The sequence below is a fragment of the Falco punctatus genome (assembly GCF_963210335.1).
Source record: "Falco punctatus genome assembly, chromosome: 4".
Taxonomy (NCBI): Eukaryota; Metazoa; Chordata; class Aves; order Falconiformes; family Falconidae; genus Falco; species Falco punctatus.
The window spans coordinates 75,248,224-75,268,082 of record NC_137583.1 but is presented as its reverse complement, the minus strand read 5'-3'; the positions used below and the strand labels follow the sequence as shown (position 1 = coordinate 75,268,082).

General features: G+C 39.7%; 1 protein-coding gene across 1 annotated transcript in view; it reads right to left on the bottom strand.

Moving 5' to 3' along the window:
* Window positions 1-327: 327 nt before the first annotated feature.
* CFAP69 (cilia and flagella associated protein 69) overlaps window positions 328-19,859 on the bottom strand; it is a 63,204-nt gene continuing 43,672 nt past the window's right edge. The window contains exons 22-32 of the mRNA XM_080383217.1: window positions 13,304-13,621; window positions 12,859-12,999; window positions 12,115-12,308; window positions 11,934-12,025; window positions 10,690-10,834; window positions 8,064-8,137; window positions 7,030-7,082; window positions 3,640-3,747; window positions 3,057-3,134; window positions 1,955-2,078; window positions 328-1,181 (exon numbers count right to left, since the gene is read on the bottom strand). Of these exons, the coding sequence (XP_080239343.1) occupies window positions 964-1,181; window positions 1,955-2,078; window positions 3,057-3,134; window positions 3,640-3,747; window positions 7,030-7,082; window positions 8,064-8,137; window positions 10,690-10,834; window positions 11,934-12,025; window positions 12,115-12,308; window positions 12,859-12,999; window positions 13,304-13,621 (1,545 nt within the window). The 3' untranslated portion in view covers window positions 328-963. The remainder of the gene's footprint in view (window positions 1,182-1,954; window positions 2,079-3,056; window positions 3,135-3,639; window positions 3,748-7,029; window positions 7,083-8,063; window positions 8,138-10,689; window positions 10,835-11,933; window positions 12,026-12,114; window positions 12,309-12,858; window positions 13,000-13,303; window positions 13,622-19,859) is intronic.

Below are 19,859 nucleotides of genomic sequence, written 5' to 3'. Positions count from 1 at the left end.
CCAGTGACTACTTTAACAAGATTTTGAGACACAGGGTTTGGTAATTACACTTATAAAACAAGACCAAGCTAAGAAGCCTTTGATGTATTCAGTCTTATTTTGTTTTCCAATCAATTTATTAGCTTGCAAGTAGAAAACACTCGGCACAATAATGGACTTCAATTTTTTTTTTTTAAGTAAAATGTAAGTGTGCCTGTTTTCAATACAAAAACTGGAATATTAATTATTACCCAATATGCATAGCTCTGTTGAAAAGCAGTCACCATTTTCTTCACCAAAAGGTAACATAAACCCACAGCTCCAAAAAAGGAGGGAATCCCCAACTAATTATATTAATTTGGAATCAGGATTTATTTATATGACGATCAAGAGGACTACACTAGGCACAGCAGGTGTGAAAGACATGCCAACGCTACATCAGCCTTGCTTTTTTGTGCTCCAAGTCACTTCCTTGCAGCTATTTGTGTTTTCCTTTAAATCTTAAAAAGTAACAACCCCCCCACAATTCAATGCCTGTCAGCGTAGCAGAACTGGCTCTCTTTAGAAGCACCAGACCCTAGAAAATTGCTCCATCACAAATTTCCTTTGGTGTTTCTGATGCCCACACAGAAAATGTGGTTGAACTTGCTCCTTCGCTACCTGTGCGAGTTACGTTCCTTCCATTCATGTCACTTGGCAAAAAATATTCCAGGGATCATCAGTTGTTAACCAGTGCTTTGAGTTGCGCACACTTTGGTCTCTACTCTGCTGAGTTGGTAGCCTACGTAAATCAGAAAAACTTGCCCTTTTCCCCACTGTGCTCCACCCAAGTGTCAAAAGAAATTGAGGCGAGGGGGAGGGGGGAGAGAGCAGAGAACCAGGCAGTGGTGACAGAGGGAACAAAAGTTAAACGGAAGGTCTGCATAACAATGGGTTCGTGTACATAGTAAAAATACTAAAACGCATTGGATCCAGCCAAGAACACTAGCTTCTTTTCATTTGTTCTTCTGAAGTTTGTAAAAGTACTAGTTTCTTTTTCCGATATTCTTCATTTTCCTGCTCTGCTTCCTCATCTATGTATTTTCTTATACATGCTTTCAGTTCCTCAATTCCTTCTCCAGTATATGTAGATATAGGAATTATATCTTTGAATTCAAGTGTATTTGCAGGAATCATTTCTTCTTGTAGTAAGTGTAAGAAATCTGAAAAATCATATTGAAAATTAGTAAAGTCCCCAAATACAGTATCACTACAAAGCCCATAAAATCCCATTAAGTTTTTTTTCTAAACTTTAATATATTACAGTAATAAACGTATCTGCAATTAATATAAAGTATTAGTTGCCTAATTAATCTTTTAAAAAAATAGCAAAAGTCTCAGAAGACAAGCACTAACATGGCAGTTACACCATACTTATGATCTCACGGGAAGATTCTATACCATTACTTTCAGATGAATACAAAGGAATCCCAAGTTGTAGAATACGGGAGGTGGAGGGTTTTAAGCCTTCCTGGTTCTCATACACTCCCAGAAATAAGAAGAAACCAACTCCACTGTAATAGCAAAATTGAAGTAAACCTACACAGGCCTGTCCAGAAATTTCATGTGTTTTGGCCAAAGTCACATGATAAAACTGTATATACATCAGTGTCTGTACAGGGACTTTCAACAGAGGTTACTGTTACCAAAGATATCTAAACTGGAAATTTACTCCCCTGTAGCACAGCTGGGAAAGATCTTCTAGGATATCTCTATTTTATTAAAATACTTCCCCAACAGTGGTGCCAGTGCTACAAATGTATATAAGCAGAGCTCTAAATGCAGGAAGTGGTTTTAAAACATTTGTTCAAATAATAAATTCAATAGCTGACTTCAGTTTCAAACAACTCCTTGCCAATACTGAGTTATCACATCATACTGTGATGAAATTGTTATCACTACTTTTGTCGAAGGTAACTGTTGAAAGTTAATTTACCTTGAGGATGCTGTAGCTGTTCCATAAGTTCATTCAAGTTATCCCCTGCACAAGGCAAATCCATTTTATTAATGGCAAGAAGTGCAGGCTTAGTTGTAAGTTCCTCTTTGTACAGCTCCAGTTCCTTAAAAGACAAGTAAGGTTGCCTTACCAAGCATCTGTAGTTTAAAAAATGCTACTTCAATTTTACATCTCCTCTCTCATTTGTTTAATTGCCTACATAGTCTTCCATGCCTAGGCAGCTGTGAGATTGACTCAGGTGCTCAAAGTTGATGTGTTAAAGCAGTCTGACAGAAGAAAACACTGTTCAGTGATTTTTTTTGCTCAAACACAGGAATTTCAGGTAAACAAGCGGGACAATTCTGAAAGCCTCCTATAAAAAAAAGTAAGTTTTGAATTTGGTTTTCTGATATCCACTAACACAAAATCAATCTCATAAAAAGTTCAGATCTATAAAACGTGTAAGAAAATTCTTTGGAGAGTTTTAGGATTCTTAAGCATTTTAATGCTTAATTAATAAGTTAATTAATAAGCTAATTAATAAGTTAATATCAGAAATAAAATCACAACCATGAATAAACTAGAAATAAACAGCAGTAGCTGAAATCCATCGCCTTAAGTTGTACAGCTAGAGAGAGAAGAGCTACTAACTTTAAAATTACATAAAATGTGTTATTCTAATCAAGCAGGGATAAGAGATGGAAACGCTGTATGCCTGCAAAGCTGGGGCCTGATGTGTCATCTCCATCAGGCTATAAAGTAAGGGCATCAAGGCAGTGATTTAATGATACATATGTATTTTTACTTCCTAAAATGCTGCCAGACTGGGGAACTGAAAATGATGTGTCTTTTCACCATTACTTGACTGTACGAAATACGCTGTATGCTGCCCAGCAGTAGTGCCCGACATAAAATAGAGCAGTTTCACCTGGACAGTTAAAAATAAAAGATTTCATCATTTTGGGGAATGCTAAGCTTTCTAACTGGCCCTATATTATAAATTCAGAAGACCTACTAACAGCTGAACATTCTTGATCAAAACTGAGCATCTTTCTTGGCTCATAGGTAACTACAACTCTCAGTTAGGAACATGAGAACTTACCTTTGTTAGGAGCAATATAGTTTCAAAGGCTGTTCTGAACCGAGTCTTAATAGACAGCTGAAACCCAGAAATATCAACCTGAAAAAGTTACACAAAAACAAGCTTTGTGGTATTATGTTCAGTATCATGGTAGTCTCCAACTACTTTGCAGTATAATTGCCCATGTACATGCCCTCATTCCTGGACAAAAAACAGAGGGTAACTATACATAAAGTAACACCGTAGACACTGGAAGCATAAACTAGTTGGTTCTGATAGTGTTTCAGAAAGGTCTGGTTTTTAAAGCTCTTTAAGGTGATGGTACAGAACAAAATAAAAAAATCACCCCATGTTTTAATTATGCTTGGAACCCTTCACTGTTCTAAATTAACTGCCAAATTTTAATGGTAAATTCTATTTAAGAATTTCATTTATCATCAGTCATTTGAGTGTTCCATTCTGAAAACAGTATTACAGCTATATTTATCATAAAACATGCAAATCACAGATGATTTCCTAAGTTCCACCTACACTGCAATTAAGATGCATTTTATTTACTGCACTGCCTATGATTTCAGTAACCTGTAAATTTTATTTAACTTACAACTAAGAGAAGCTGTTTGGTTCTTTCTACATGCTTGAGAAATCTGTGGCCCATCCCTTTGTTTGCATGTGCACCTTCAATCAGTCCTGGGAGATCAGCTACTGAGATCTAGGAAAACAAAAATAATCAAACAAAAAGTTTCCAACAAGCAAAAATGGGGATTTTTAACTATCAACACCTGAACATCTATTATCATTTTATATAAAGAAAAAAACCTAGACAAAGGAATGATAGGAATACGTTTTGAGAGGCTCCTTTTAAAACTACATGTATTCCTTGGAATTGTGTTGGATCAGCTCTCCAGCAGCATGCATTGTTTCAGTACATTTAGAATCTATCATCAGAAACAGATTTAAACAAAATGCTACTGTTACACAGACACTGCGCTCCTCACATTGCCCCATCTATTTATTTATAGCTGTCTGGAAAGTAGAAAACAGAGGGCAATAACACCTCGGCAGAGATCTTGCAAAATTCATCTATAACCCAAGAATAAAACAGGTTCTGAAAGGCAGGAAGATTAGACTGTCATGTTTGTATAGAGTTCACACTGTCACTTGAAAAGAAAATAAAGTCTGTTCCTTGTGGCTACGGAGGATCATTATTCCAAATGCAAACCTACTTAACGTTGTCCCCCTGAGTGTGAGAAGCTCCAAGAATGTGTGTTCTGCTCTTCAACTGAAATGAGATTTTGATTAGTACATCAGCGTCCAACCAGAGCTCAGCAAAGACTGCCACAATGGACGGGGAACTTGTCATTTTCTCTGCTGGCTGCGAGTACTGTACTCAGTTCTAAAGAAGTGCCAAGACAAACCGAAAAAAGAGCAGAATGCTGAAACCCCCAGTTAATCTGCTCAGCAACTCACAGAAAACTAAGACAGTGAAGCAAAGAAGAGCAAAAGTAGGGTCTTCAAATCTATCTAATAGCCATTTAGACAGCAAAGGGATACAAATTAAACAATACTCAAAGCCAGCACATGGTAACATTTCCATTGTGCTACCCACTGCAGAAGGGGGCTTTATGCTATGAGCAAGTTACACTCCCCTCAGGTGTCATACTGTCTTAACCATTACGCATTTCCTAAATATTTTAAGGCTTTATTCAGAATTTTCCATCTACAGGGACATGAGGTACAGCTGGATGAACTGCAGACTTGTAACTAGAAACAGGGAGAGAGTAACTGAAACAGGAAGAGGGTAACTAGATACCTAGAACAGAAACATCCACTTCCTGGTGTGATGCATTTGGGTGCTGTAGTACCATTGTCATCATCACCTTCTTCCACAACTTTCTCTCTCTTTCAAATAATATTTTTTCTGGAGCTTGTAAAGAAACTCACATTCTCTCAAAACAGCACTTGGTTCAGATATTCTGGTAGAAAATGTAAATGCTTCTGCTAGTTTCTGTGATCTGGTACTAAGACCCGAACCCAGACTCGTACTCAGACCCTCTACTTTTGTGTCTCTTGTTTTCCAAGCAGTAAGGACAGGTGGCACCAGATAACTAGTATGTATTTTCTTCTTTATAATGTACTAAGATAAGATAAGCAAATTGCTACGTATTTCCTAAAAACCAAATATTCTGTAGGAAAAATGAAGATATAATGAGCCTTTCTCCTGAGCAATACAGGACAGTCACCTCAACTACTGCTCCAATTGCTTACATTGTTGTTTCCAGCAGCTGCAATACTGAGAGCTGAAGTACTTGCCCTTACAGATGTTCCCTGTGATCACAATCACAGGTTCCACTGATTTTAGAAGAGACATTTTGTCCATATAGTTCTTATCTAGAACCCAACACTGCAGTCTAAAAACCACTGCAGAAACTTGTCAACAACAAGGGTCATTGGCTATGATATGAAATAGACTGCAGAAAAAAAAGCCAGGAGTGCAAGCAGTTCTCCTGCTGGAGCAAGATGTACCAGTAAGAGCAAGAGGTCCTGATTCATGACTGGTAGATAGCTTTTGCAAAAGGGTATAAACAATCCTGTTACTTCCAGCACAGCTTTCTAGGATAAGTTACTCTAAAGTAGCAGGTAAAATGAATATACAAAACATTTCTCTTAGATGTGTGCATATCTACAGGGAATCTGACAAACTAGACTTACTTCCTTTAATACACAGTTTTGTTAGAAGTTTGTTAAATGAAGATTTCCATTTCTGGTTAGAAGCTGATACATCAATCATCAGCTCCTGAATCCCCCTAAGATCATTGCTTCTGAAAGTGAAAAGAAGAATTCTCTGTCTTTTCACATCTGAGAGGTATGCTTTTCTGGTTAACTCATCTGAAACTCTTTTATGAGTCACCTTTTATCTTGGGAGTGATGAGTCCAGTACCGCATGTATCATGTACTTCAAAAACAAAACAAAAGAACATCAAAGAAGATTCAATTTTGAGAAATCAATGTTTGCTGTAACCTTACATGAACGTGGGGTCCAAAATTTATTAGTAGGAGTCTCATTTACTGTTGGTTTTCCTGCCAGTGGATACTGTAGAAAGGATTCCAGGCACCACGCAACTATGACAATTTTACCTGAAGAAGCTGGCTGGAACTGCGTCCACAAAAATTAAGGAGGTAGGGCAGTAGCTCCACCAGTTCTCCAGAGCTACAGACCACCACAAAAAGGAACTGGACCCAGGTACCTCAGCTCTCAGGCAGTGCACTATTCCTGGCTGTTCAGGTAATCACTGTCACTTCATACTATTTTAGTTTTTTAGAAAGAAACCCAACAAACCAAACAAAAAACCAAACCACAAAAGGAAGCTGGAGTAGCCAACCCAGAAAGCCAGAACAGTAAGTTACAGTAACTGGGTTGTATCACTAAACTCCCTGTCATTCACTACTGCATATCTGCAGCTATTGGACCAATTTCCCACTATTTAAAATCCATTCTGAAAGTGACTCACTCACTCCAGAGCGCTCTGTGTAGCCAAGTTGCAGAAAATTTGCCTCTTTTTTAAAAGAAGAAACAGGTTAATCTCTGAAACAATTATTTTTTTAAAGTCCTAACCTTTTCAAAAGTATACTAGAACACAGCAACCTCAATTCCAGACATAAACTCATAACTCTAAGATTATAAAGCAGGATTAGAGACACAGCAATGAGAGAAGCAAAAATGAGAAGCCATTTATTACGTTGACCTGGAATCAGCTCGACATCATATTACTGCATCTGTCTATAAAGCTCTGTTTTCACTACTGCACAAAACCAGTACTTTCTTCACAACTTTCATTAAGTCCCTGTAACTGTATTTTGTATGTATATGTTATAGATACACATATGAAAAAAACCTACAAGTTTAATTTTTCTTTCTGAAATTATGTTAAGCAACATAACTAATCATCATATAGAACTTTATTGAACAACCAGAATAAACTTTTATACCAACCTGCTTATAATCTGCATACATGATCTTTCCTAGTTCAGGCTGTATAGTTGTAACTATGACAAGGGAAAAAGGAGGGGAGGAAAATAACTGGTTTTAACATTTTTAAAATACGTTAATGTAACAAAGCATTTAGATGTTGCAGGACTTTCTCACCTCATATTTAAATGAAACAAATGTTCAGTAGCAAAAGAAAATAAGGCAAATGGGATACTAAGAATCACTGGAAAAGGAATAATGGAAAAGCGAAACGAGAGATTAGACCGCTCAAAAAACCAGTGGTTCACCAAAACTTGGCACTGTCTGCAATTCTGTTCCCATCATCCCCAAAAGGGACTAAAGGAGCTAGAGAAGTCTCAGACAAAGATCACTACCTAGATTATGAAATAGCTTCCAAGTAGGGAAAAATAACGAAAGGCAAAGTGAGACAGGACTTCAAACTGAGGAAAAAATATAGAAAGACTTTAGAAAACCAGGAGTAGCACAAGAAGGTCAGTAGGAATTATCAGTACTTGTACTCTTGCTTTTTAATTAAAGAATAATCAGGCAACTAATCCCGATTTATTGATAGAAAAATAACAACATTGTTCTATCCATTTTTCAGTGGGCAGATTCAAACGCAAAATCCTACCCTGTTGCAAGAACAGGTGGTAGCTATTTCCACAGCACACAAGATGTTTATACAACGGAACTTACTTAGTAGTGCATATTCAGTAGAGTGAAGGTATTACACACCACAGAGTGTCTCAGATGCAGTAAAACAGGCCGAGACTAAAATAAATGTTATAGAGACCCTGTATCAACAGGCTGAATCACTATGAGTGTGTACACATGAAAAACTGAGGTGGTTAAAGGAACCGGACACTGAAACACCAAGTTTTTTTCAGTATTTCTTATAATTAAAAATCTGTGTGACATATTTAGCAGACAACATAGTTATACCCTATTCTTTATTATAAACCTGCAAACCAAGTCAGAGAAAAGACTTCCTGCTCTCATGAAATATTACTGCTCTAAAAATAAGAGTATAAACTTACATGCATAATTTGCAATCTCAGGTTTGGCATGAGAAATCTTGCTTAACACAGATGATTTTCCCGCATTTGGAAACCTAGAAGGAAAGTCAGGATTTATACATTGAATAAACACATATGTGATTCCTGTATATCTTATTACCAAATACACTATATTACCTTAGTGAAATTCAATGCTATCAACTAATTTTTGTAGACTCATTTACTCACCTTTTTTTGTAAGAAAACAACAAGACCCAGATCATTATGATTTTTCTTAATCAATTCTGAACAATTTTTCTAAATCTTCCCGAGATGCCTCCCAAGGATGCAGGCCAGAGAGGTATGTAAATACGCAATACATTTAAGGGAAATCTTTCAATGTAATTCGGACAGCAATACAGCATAAGCATCCAGGTTTCCTTGAATTCAATATTCACATGCTATCGCTAATTTTGTACATTATCTTTACATTCTAAAGATCTCTCACGAAAACACACCTTATCAGACAGATTTACAGTCTTTTGGTATACAAATCATGGCTGATGAAACAGTCTACAACTTAAGTTCCAACGATGTCTATGCTACAGTTTAGCAAATGCAGCAGAGCATATGCGAACTCTGTGAGAGGCTTTGTGTATATAGACACATACCTGCACTATTTGTGTGGTTTTAAGGCAACAAAGTTATATGAGGAATCCTGAAATCAGGACTAATCTGCTTTGTTACCAAGTAAACCAAAACGAATGCAAGTGAAGCCCTAGGAGCTGGTCTGCGCAGACCTGAGTGTTGAAACCTTCTCCCTTTATAAGGGATAGCTACACCTGTATACCACAGCAAAAATGTTCCTTAAGGCATAAGGTAGTTTTTATAAAAACTTCTTCACATAATACATCAACAAATTGAAATGGAAACCCAATTTGAAACTGAAATTATATCACATGCCTATTTTAAAGATTAATCTGAGCTGTGAAAGACACAGTAGCTTTGGTCACGATGAAGCTAATGTTGACATCAAAGGATAGACTATAGTCCTTATTCATAGCATCCCGCTCCATAGGGAAGACCACACAAGACTTGTGTTCCAGTCAAATTCACAGATACAGCACACCATTTCAGTGCAACTATGATCAAAGAAAACTGTCTATAGGCAACTGAATGCTGGCCACAAGATACAAAGGCATGTGTCACACAGAGAACCATACACCCTCCACTTTACTATATGCAGAATCATGACCTTTTAACTGGGACAACTAGTAAGAACATGAGTTAATAAAAACCAAGACTAATACTAGATTAAGGGGCTTTATAAAGGGGTTGTATATGGGGCTTTTGTAAACAACAACAAACCCAGAAAAATTCACTTTTGCTATCAAGGGTAGTTCTAATGCGCTCTGATGTTGAAAGGTGCCTTAAAGACATTCTGGAAGGTTATTCTGGTCATCTCCTCAAGTGAGTATTTTGTTTCCACTGAGATACAATATGCTCTTTGAAGTTTAAATTACAATCTATACTACACATCACAGCCTGTACCCAAACTTGATGGGTTTTTCTCAGGTCTATACGTTTTTTACCTGATCAAGCAAACCACTTGTGTCTCGACTGAAGTTAAAATAACAAGCACAAAGAGATCAAAGTACAACCATGAACCATCAGAGGCTGATTCATACTCTCAAAAGAAAATAATATGCTCTTCTAATCAATCGATGTTCTTTTCATCAATTTTAAAGGGAAACTGGCAGCTAAAATACAAGCCAAAACGCAAGATTAAAGCACTAGTGTCATAAAACTGCTATATTTTCACACACTAAAACAAGAAAAAAAATCTCTATTGTAATTACTAAAGACCACTTGAAAATTGTATGACTTCAGATAAATCTGCTATTAGCAGAATTATTTCTAATAAGCAAAAAAAGAAAAATGTAGATATAAAACTATACTGTCTTCAAGTTTCTATTCTTCAATGGTATACACCACTTAGACTATTTCCACATCAAACTCCTTGTCATTTTACATTTCCTATGGTTTTTATTAATAAGGACCACACGGCAGTAGAGGGAGGGTGGTAGTAGATGCTGAGTAGACCTATACCTTTACAACTGTAGTCTGTTGAAAGCTTTAAAAATATATTTTTCTGTATTGTTATAAAGCAGCAACATTGAAATGCAAGAACTACTGTTCTAGTTTGTAATTTATTTCTTTTCAGTGTTCCAGGCTGTTTATTTGGGAGAGTAGGTTACGTAGCCTTTGAAACTCTATAAAACTGCTACTGAAAGGATCCGCTTGTGCCAGTACCATAAAGTTGAAGATGCAGTATGTATAGTGTTCTTAGCTCTGTTTTGCACCTCCTACTTACTTAATAAATACTAATACTATTTTGATAATTGCTAAATTAAATTGTATTAAAAATTATATATTACCCTGATTAATGAAGCCTTCACCCACAAAAGCATCACCAACGCTTTCAAAGTTTTTAAATTAGTTTTAATAGGTTTAAACTGTATCTGATTTTTGCAAACTGTAAGTAATTTAAGTGGCAATGCAAATGGTACTGTAAAGCTCATCCTCCAAACTCTCAAATCTCTTTGAAATCCCATTTGAAATTTACTACTTTGTTTTCTAGTATCAGTTCTCAAGCTACAATACTTACCCAACTAAGCCAACATCTGCTATAAGCTTCAAATCAAGACGAACCATTCGCCTCTGACCTTTGCAAGGCAGGAAGTTTGTGGCCAAAGAGCCTCCAAGACCTCCACGAGCTGCTAGGAGTCTCTCTCCTGCTGCATTAAGCTCTCCTGAAAACAAATTCACTAGTGAAAAAATAATCCCCTGCTGTAGTTCGCTGGTGACTTTCCACTTAAATCTTTATCTGCTGTATGCTTCCTTGCAAAAGGTGTGCACTCAGGGTCATGGTATTTTTCCTTCCTTGGAAACAAATGAAAGCAATCACACCCCGTATTCCCCTCTGTCATACAGTTAGCCATTTCAAGAACAGTGCTAAGTATAGGAAGGCATACTACGGTCAAGATGGCAGTTCTGAAGCCTCCAATACTTGAATTCAAGAATGCAAGGAAAAAATCTGCATCAATAGAGATGTGGCTACAGCAAACTCTTCAGATGATCTGTATTTTTTCATTAAGATGCAGGCTATATTATCTCCCTTTGGGTTAGAATGTTAGAACAGTTAAAAAAAGAGAAAACTGCAACATTTGAGTATGTAATTAATGAGTACCTTTAGGCATTGACATGCCTACACCACAAACAGTTCTTGCCGTACATCCAATTTTATTAAATAGGCAAATCAGAGTAATTTGTGAATTTAGTTTGAACTCTGAGCAGTATGAGAAGAAAAACTCTGAGAAACTGCAAAGGAAACGCTGGAAGCTAGTCCAAGAGCACTGTATTGAAAGAGATCTTCCTGGTTACTATCAAGTACCACTTTTTTTGAAAGAAGAGTAAAAAACAGGTAAGTATTTTAGATAACCTTAAATGTTGACCCTCAGCAAGGATCTTTATCTTTTAAGCAATATCATAATTCAGTAAAGCTGCAGACACTTGCCCGAGGTTATGGACACATAACTTGTAAGATCATCAGTGATTCTGTGAAGGATCAGTATGGATTCCAGCCTTTCAACACTTGTTTGCAAGGGCAATTTTCTTCCTGCTGCATACAGCGATACAAACCAACTACTACTAATTTCTGGAAGGGGTCCTTGCCTTGCCAACAGCTTCTACAGTGTATTTTTTGTCAACTCTTTGTTCAAACAAAGGAAAACACAGGCTTATTTTGCAAGATGCATAACCTTAGAACACCCCAGCATTATGTCTGATAGATACTATCAATAAATAGGACAGTATTTACTAGGTACATTAAAGCAAAGGAAAAGTTCTTACCAATCTGCTTGCCATCATCACAAAGAACCGAAATTCCCACAGGCACATGAACTTCACAGTCTTTTCCCTTTTCACCTTTTAGTGCTTGAACACTGGGAGAAATTAAACCAGGTTTAGTAACTTAAGATGACACTTTGCTTTCTGGAAAAGACATACACAACAACTTCCATCAGATTCTTACCTGCTGTTGGCTCCTGCTCCTGCTATAAATCGCTTCTGGGGATACCTGTCCCTAATGCTTTTTAAGGTAGTTCTTTCTCGGGCGACAAGCCAGACATCACCGCCTCTTCCTCCTTCCCCGCCTAGACGTGGATAACCCATTCCACCAGTTCCTCCTCTCACATAGACCCGTAAGTTGTCTATGAAGTTGCCAAACTAACAAAACAACGGTTTCATATCAGTATTACATTTTGTTTACATTTCGTTTTGTAGAAACGTGTGCATCACTGCTCCGAGAGAACTCTGATGGCAATAACCAAAGTTCAGAAAACGGACATGCAACCCTCCCAACCCGCTCCTAATGAGCCAAACGCCTGGCACGTTCCCCCCGGCTGCGACCCCTGAGGCCCGGCGGAGCCGCCGGCGGGGAGCGGGCGAGGCACGGCCGCTTGGGGCCCGGCGCCCCCGGGCACAGCACGCCACGGCCGCGGCGCCCGCCGCCTCCTGCGGGGCCGCTTCACGGAGCGGCGCCTGGGGAGCGCGGGCAGCGCTGTGCCCGCAAGCCGCCGGGGGCCGCGGGTGCGCCCGAGGGAAGGGAAGCGGGCACCGGCCGGGGACGTGACCGCGGGGCCACCCACCAGCCCGCCCCGGGGAGGCCGGCACCGGGACCGCGTGTCCCCGCTAGCCCTTGCGCCGCCCGAGCCCTGCCCGCGCAGGCCTGCTCTAACGCGGGGCCCGTCCCGCTCCCCGCGCCGCCCGCACTGACCTTCCGCAGCACCGCCCCCCCGCACCGCACCATGGCGGCGGCCGCCGCCTCACGCTCGGGCCTGGCCTGCAGCGGCGGCGGGAGGGACGGACCCTGAGGCGCGGCGCGGGCGGGCCCGGGCCCGAGGGATCTGTACGGAAACTACGGGGCAGGAGGGCAGGCGGGCGGTGAGAGCGCCCGGGCCCGCCTGGCTACGGGCTGCGGCAGCGCGGCGTGCAGCGAACAGTCGACCCCGCTCCGCCCTCAGCGCCCGCCGCCGTGAGAGGCCCGGCGGGGCCCTGTCCCGCGCAGGCGCGCACGCGCGGCCCTTCCCGCCCGCGGCCGTGCCCTGGCGGGGCGGGGCCGTGGGCTGTGCCCGGGCGGGGCGGGGCGGGGCGGGGCGGGGCCGTGCCGGGGCGGGGCGGGGCCGTGGGCGCGGCAAGGGCCGGGCCCGGCTCGCGCCCACCTGCGGGCCCCGCTCCCGCCCCGCCCGCCCTCCGCGCATTCCCGGCCGCCCCGCGCTGTAGGGCCCGTCGGGGCGACGGTGGCCCGGGGGCAGCGGCGGGGAGCCGGGCCCCAGCTGCCGGAGCCGCCAGGCCTGTGCTAGCCTAAACGGTTCCATGAATCCACGATGCGCGGTCTCCAGCAGCGCGCTCTCCCCGGGAGCTGAGTGCCCACGAGTGACCTGTTGGCTTTGCGCGGGCGGTTGGGCCCCGTAAGGCTTGCCGGTCACATTGCGAACGTGCAGTCCCTCAAGGAACCGGGACCTGACTTCTAAACGATGCTAATTGTAAGGCTAAGGAACGCCGTGTTGAAAGTACATGGCTTTGGTAAGGCTTACAGCGCTGTGCGTCTTGTAAAATGGTCACAGATGAGAAATTATTTTGTAAATCACAACGTTAGTAAGGTCAGAAGGGTAAAACTGGGGAAGAAATGCCCTCACGTTAGTTCTTTCACAATTCTTTATTTTGTAGGTAACTAGTTTCCAGACATTTTGAGCGTATTTTCTGTGGGGATTTTTAAAAGCACAAATCCTCATGAAAAATAACTACACTTCTGGTCCTGACAGCCTTTCCACAAGCTCATACATTGCCAGTTGCACTTAGCTACTTGAGAAGAATCATTACCATTTAGAGTAATTTAATACTAGAAATATGTTCAACAATGGATTTTATCTGTTAGATAATTAAAACAATTTAGAAAACAGTGGTGTGCCATATACATGCTAAATGGCCCCACGGAACATGTAAGCAGTATCCAGGGTGTATCACAACATGTGAGTGTTGTCCAGTGCCATTTTAAGAATGTAAATTTGGTTTTGTTGGTTGGTTGGTCATAGTTGCTTCATGGCCTAGGACACAAGATTTGGAAACTGGATTTACAAACATTTGCAAAATAATAGTTACATGTTTTGATTCTTCTGCATATTATTGTTTGGTCTTAATGTTTGCTGTAATTTTGCTTTATTTTGTACACTGTAAAAGTTAGGGCAAACCTACATTTAAAAGACCTACCTATATATAGTTCTATGTAGTCGTTGGTTAATTAGGGCAAAGGAACCTTCAATGTGCTAAAATTTTAGACATAAATTAGGAAAATAATTATTTTTATAAGTAGTCAGGGAAGAATGAATAAAAAATCCAAATTCCTAATCCCGTGCTTTTCAGTTGACCCACACTTCTCTCTGACTTACAAAAGCAAACTGTTTACTTTGCAACTGGGCTGCTCAGAAGAAGGTACAGAAGAAGAGTGGCTGTCATTCAGAACGATTATTCCTGATGCCTTCTGATGGTCTTCATGAATGAATAAAATAGTAGCGTACTTCAATTGAATACAATTTTACAAGATACCACCGTATGAAATGTTTTTTTGTGTGTGTGTCTGAAGTGTCATATTCCATGGGATTTTTTAGTAATATTTTTAGAAGGCCTTAGTCCCCTTTATGAACCTTTTCTTTCCACCTACATGTACAGAAAAAGTAGGTTCAAAAGCTTTTCACTCTGCTATTACTAACCCATTTTTTCCACTGTTCCATGTTATTTTTACCAATCAACTATATATTCTGTTTCAGCTAAAAATACTTTTAATTTCTACCAACTGGACATGCTTGTATCATGCTGTTACAGAATTTTTAGAGCATGAGATTTTTCAGTGATACAGATGGGAGAACAGGAGAAGATGTGACTGTTATCTAGTGAGTCTACAATCCTTCGGATTCAAAGTATCCCCTTCCTCAGTGACAAAGCAGTTTCACCACGTGGAGAGATGCAAGATGGATCACGTGAATGGCAGAGCAGAAATTGTTAGAGCAGCAAACCCTGCAAAACTCCATGTCATTCTTTCAGATCGTGGGGACTACATCTGCAGTTCTGAAATAGCTGGTGTGTAAAATCTACCAGCGAGTGTTTTGAACAGATCTGTTAAGAATGTTATGACTGGAAAATAGCAAACATGGGTCTGGCCTTGTACTTGAGGCATTTAACTGAGGGGTCCTTGCTGAGGGGCTTGTTGACTGAGACTCTTTCTGTACTCGGTGGCAAGAGGTCTCTCCAGAAGACAAGCCACATCATGAATGGCTCCCTGTGGATCCCTGTCTCTCTCTGTCAAGTCTTTGAAGTTAGGTGGGCTGAACTTGGACTGTAATTGCTTATCTTTGAAAAAGAAGTGACCTAGCTTGCAGGGGAACGAAGACAGTGGGTTGATTGACGTTGATAATATGCAGCTGTGGCCTTGCTTTGACCATGTGCAGCTATGATCCTACAGCAAAGTGGTTAAATAGCTCTGAGGAGTGTGAGAGAAAAACCCATACGAAACAGAGTCAAAGAGGAGTGTGGTCTGGCCTCTGAAGGATGGCAAAACAGCATGGTTAGTAGAGTTTGACCGATGGTAAAGCTTTTTGCTGCTTGCTATTTTGTCTTGTGTTATTTCCTGACCGCTGTAACTTAATTGCAATACTAGCTAACCATAGACCCCAAAGCCTCATCTCAATCTCATGCAAAGCTTTGGAAAAGCTCAGATTTTCTGTATTAATACCCTATTGATAAACCTTTGATTTGGTGTCACCCAGGAAGGAATGAGAATGTGGGGGTTAGGATGATAGATGTCATAAAGTGAGATGGCCACAAATAAGGTTGAAAAGGAAGATGTCAGGCTTAAAGTGTTGGCTTTAGGGTTATCTTATTTGATACAATTTTATCAGATCTACTACAAAAAGTAAGAGCATTCTGATGAAGTTTGGTAAAGATAAATACTTAGGAATCTGTGTAAGTACAGAGAGCATCTCAGGAGGTGTATTTCGTTTGAAGTGGGGAGGTATTAATGTCATTTTTTAGGGCCCTGATTAAATCTCACTTGGGGTACTATGAAAGCTTCTGGTTAATTGTTCTACAGCTGAGCTAAGGTTGAAGGGAAAGAGGGAGGTTAGGTGCATCACCAGGGAGCTTGAGAGCCTTTCGTACAAACAGTTTTTAGGATGGCTAAGCTTGTTTACCTCAATAAAACAAAAACAGAGGAGATACGAGTGCTGTCTATAAATATATCAGGCAAGTAAACATGAAGGATTTAAACCATTAAATTTGCAGGGCAATGTTGACACAAGTACAAACAGATATGTACTAGTCATTAATATATCTGACGATTAGAAGAATGTTTCTAGTCATTACAACGATCAAATTTTGAACCAGCTTTGCTGTGGAATTAGTGGGAGCAAAAATATACCTGCTTTTAACATGGGGCTTGATAAATTTGTGAGACAATTATACAACAGAGCTTTCCATAGTGGCAGGGAACTAGGCCCTATCATTCAGGTGGACCTTTCTGTTCTGTGTTACCATGCCAATTCATATACAAACAGCAGAACATTTTGTCCAGATTTATGGTTCATAATGTGGGAAGGACTTGTCAGTCCAATCTGAATAGTAGACAAGATTCAGAAATCTTTATATATGCAAAAGTTAGGTTGTGCTACCGTGACTTCAGTAAAGCATACGATGTTGGCATTAGATAGAAAAGAATAGAAAAAAGGTGATGAGCAAAAGAACTTGTAAGTGAGACAAAAAAAGTGCAGGGAAGTTGCAGATGGCAAGGAGGTTATCAGCAAAGTTCTTAAAGGATCAAGTCATAGGCCCTGAGCTCTCCTTGGATACCGATACAAGTATAGGCCAAATTACCTCCTGTTTTCGTGCTTTGTTCTGCTTTTGTGGTGCAAACAGTTTGAATGTAGTACTGTTGAATTGTTGTGACTGAGAGCAGCTGGGTCTGTAGCTTGTTGACTTATCGAAGCCTTATATTCAGTGTGCTGAACTTCCTTAACACACAGCAAGAGGTCCGGTCCAACAACAGGCTAATGTGTAGACTGGTTCAGAGATGCTAGAACTACTAATGTTAATTCAACTCAAGTAATCAGTCCAAACTCAACCTCGAAAAAGAGAAAGACAGAAAAACTAGTCTCCTATGTATGCTTGAGTTGAAGGTGTTAAATCTGTTGACACAATACTAGATTTATTTCAGCACTGAGCAAGCCCCTGCCAGCAACTCGTACCAGCAGGGAAATGAGCAACATTTCATTTGAAATGTGCCATTGTGCATTCTCTGGAACCTTTTATACCAGTAAGTACATGATCACACATATAAGATGCTAAAAATTACTGAAACTGAACCATTTAAAACTCTGAAGTTTGAGGATATTTAGGTTTGTTTACTTTGCTTCAAAAATAAATCTGGTCGCCTGAAGAGACTCTCTGTTTTTCCAGGTCAGCACTGATTCTTATCAGCTTTTCATTTTGTTTTGCGTTGGCAATTCAGTCACTAGCGGGTGTGCCATACTTGAACCAAAGTAACAGGGCTGTAGAACATGATGCTCTTATTCCTTTGCTTCAGACGCAGCTGATCAGTGATGCAGAGGGTGACTCAATTTGTTTTTTCAGTTGAATCCTGTTTACGTAAGAGTGTGCAGATGTGTAGTCACAGAGGTATCTATAACTCAGCCATACAGAAGGCTGATAACATTTTAAAGCTTTCCAAACTGATTTATATGTAGCCAATGCATACGCTGAGTTTCATACTAAATAATGTTTCAGTTCCTGCTCTTTCTGTTCTTATTGTGTAATTCACATACTTGTATATGATTGCTTGAAAATCACAAGGGTACTGCTACATCAAATCATGGTTCTACAACTCTGTTTCTTTTCTCTCATGATATAAATCACTAGGTAGTGTGCTGTCATCAACTCTAAGAAGCAGCAGCCATAAAATCTCTGTCTACAATTTTAAAGCACCCAGCAGCAGGGTTTTTTTAAATTTGTACTTTATGTGCTGGTTGTCTTAGTCTAGAGAAGAGCTAATTACGATGGAAATATTTTTAAATTAAGCTGAAATATTTTAGCAACATAGCTTTATTTTAAAGCGGAGTTGAAATAATTAAATACAAGTACATTTTATTTCCTTGACTTTCTAAACATGCACACAATGGTTCATAGCAATGCTGGGAAGCTGGCATAAAGGCCTTTGTAGCTGAAAGAACTAACTACACCAACATATCCAAGGTCCAGATGTTCTAAAAATTTGATTTGTTACTTCTACAGTTTTGTTTAAAAAATTTTTTTAGAGATTTAACCAATGCCAAGGATATACTCTTCAGTACAATAAAGTGCCACTAGATGGAGGCACCTCAACTGCAATAATAAAAAGAATAAGCAGAAGTACAACGGTTCAAAACTCATGCTGTAGAAAAACTATTGATGTTGGAAGAATTTTGAGGGAAACATTTTATTTTGCCTAAGTTTGGTTATCAATTGAAAAACGCAAAATCACAGAAATAGCCGCTTTTGTCCTTAATCCCATGTCATAAAACTCACTGTGTGAAACAGCTGTGCCGGAGTTTGTGGTTTACATGTGGTATATACTGCATCTTTTGAATTCTTCCTGAACCTCTGCAAAATGGAGAGCACAACACAGTTTTCCCCTAAATTCCATTTATATTTAGGTACTAGCTGAAAAAAAACCCTGCTTTCCCAAGTACATGGACAAGGTCTCTGGTTTTAAAGGGCTTTCACCTGCAACCCAAGCTTTTATGTAGCTTTCAGGTACTTTTTAGATTTTATGAAGCTGGTCACAGGTTGAGTTTCCTTGACCTTACCTGTCCTGAAACAGAAATCATAATAACAATGCTTACCTAGTAAGCATGATCAGTGTCTGTCTTCATGGTGCTTCTGTCCTACAAACTTCATGGAACATCCTGCAGGGTTATTAGTTGTCAATAATTTTGATCTCTGTCAATTTAAATTAATGGGTTCCTCCTTCTGGGTGGCATTGTCCCATAGGTGATGATCCCTTAGTGCTTGACTGACAAAGATGCCTAATAGCATAAAGGAAAGTGAAATATGAAAGAGCCTTCAGAACAGTTTTCACCTGAATAGATTCCTAAGAGAAGATTGTTGATGAGATGTCACTTTAAAAATAATTTTTTATTTGTTTGTTTATTTGTTAAATTTATTTGTTAAATTTATTTTAAATTAAATAATAATTTAATTGAAAGTATTTTCCTAAGAAAGATAGGTTCCTTAGCACTTTGATTTCTGTGATTGTACTCTGGGAATACTTAATTTTAAGATTAAAAATGGTTAATTTATTAATTAGATTAGGAAAAGCAAGAGTAGCGTGGTAAAAATAAATCTGTAGGATGAAGAAAAAGGATTGAGGGTTTCAGTCAGTGGCTGTTGGAGTAGAACGAAATCACCATGTGCACCAGTATCCTGTGCTACTACACCTAGATATTTTAAGTGGGAATTAACGGACAAGAAGGAATTGTTGCAGTGGCCAAGCAGATGTGCAACTACCCACTCCTTTACACGCCTTTAAATGTCTTTGAAATTTTGACTGTTTCACTGTGAGATTGATCATGCCAATACATTTGATAGTGCATAAAGCAAACTAAAAGAGGAAAAGCTTTTATTCACTTGAAAACTTACTGAAAGCTATTTTGATAAATGATAAGAAGGAGCTTTCTTAAAGGTAGGTTCCTC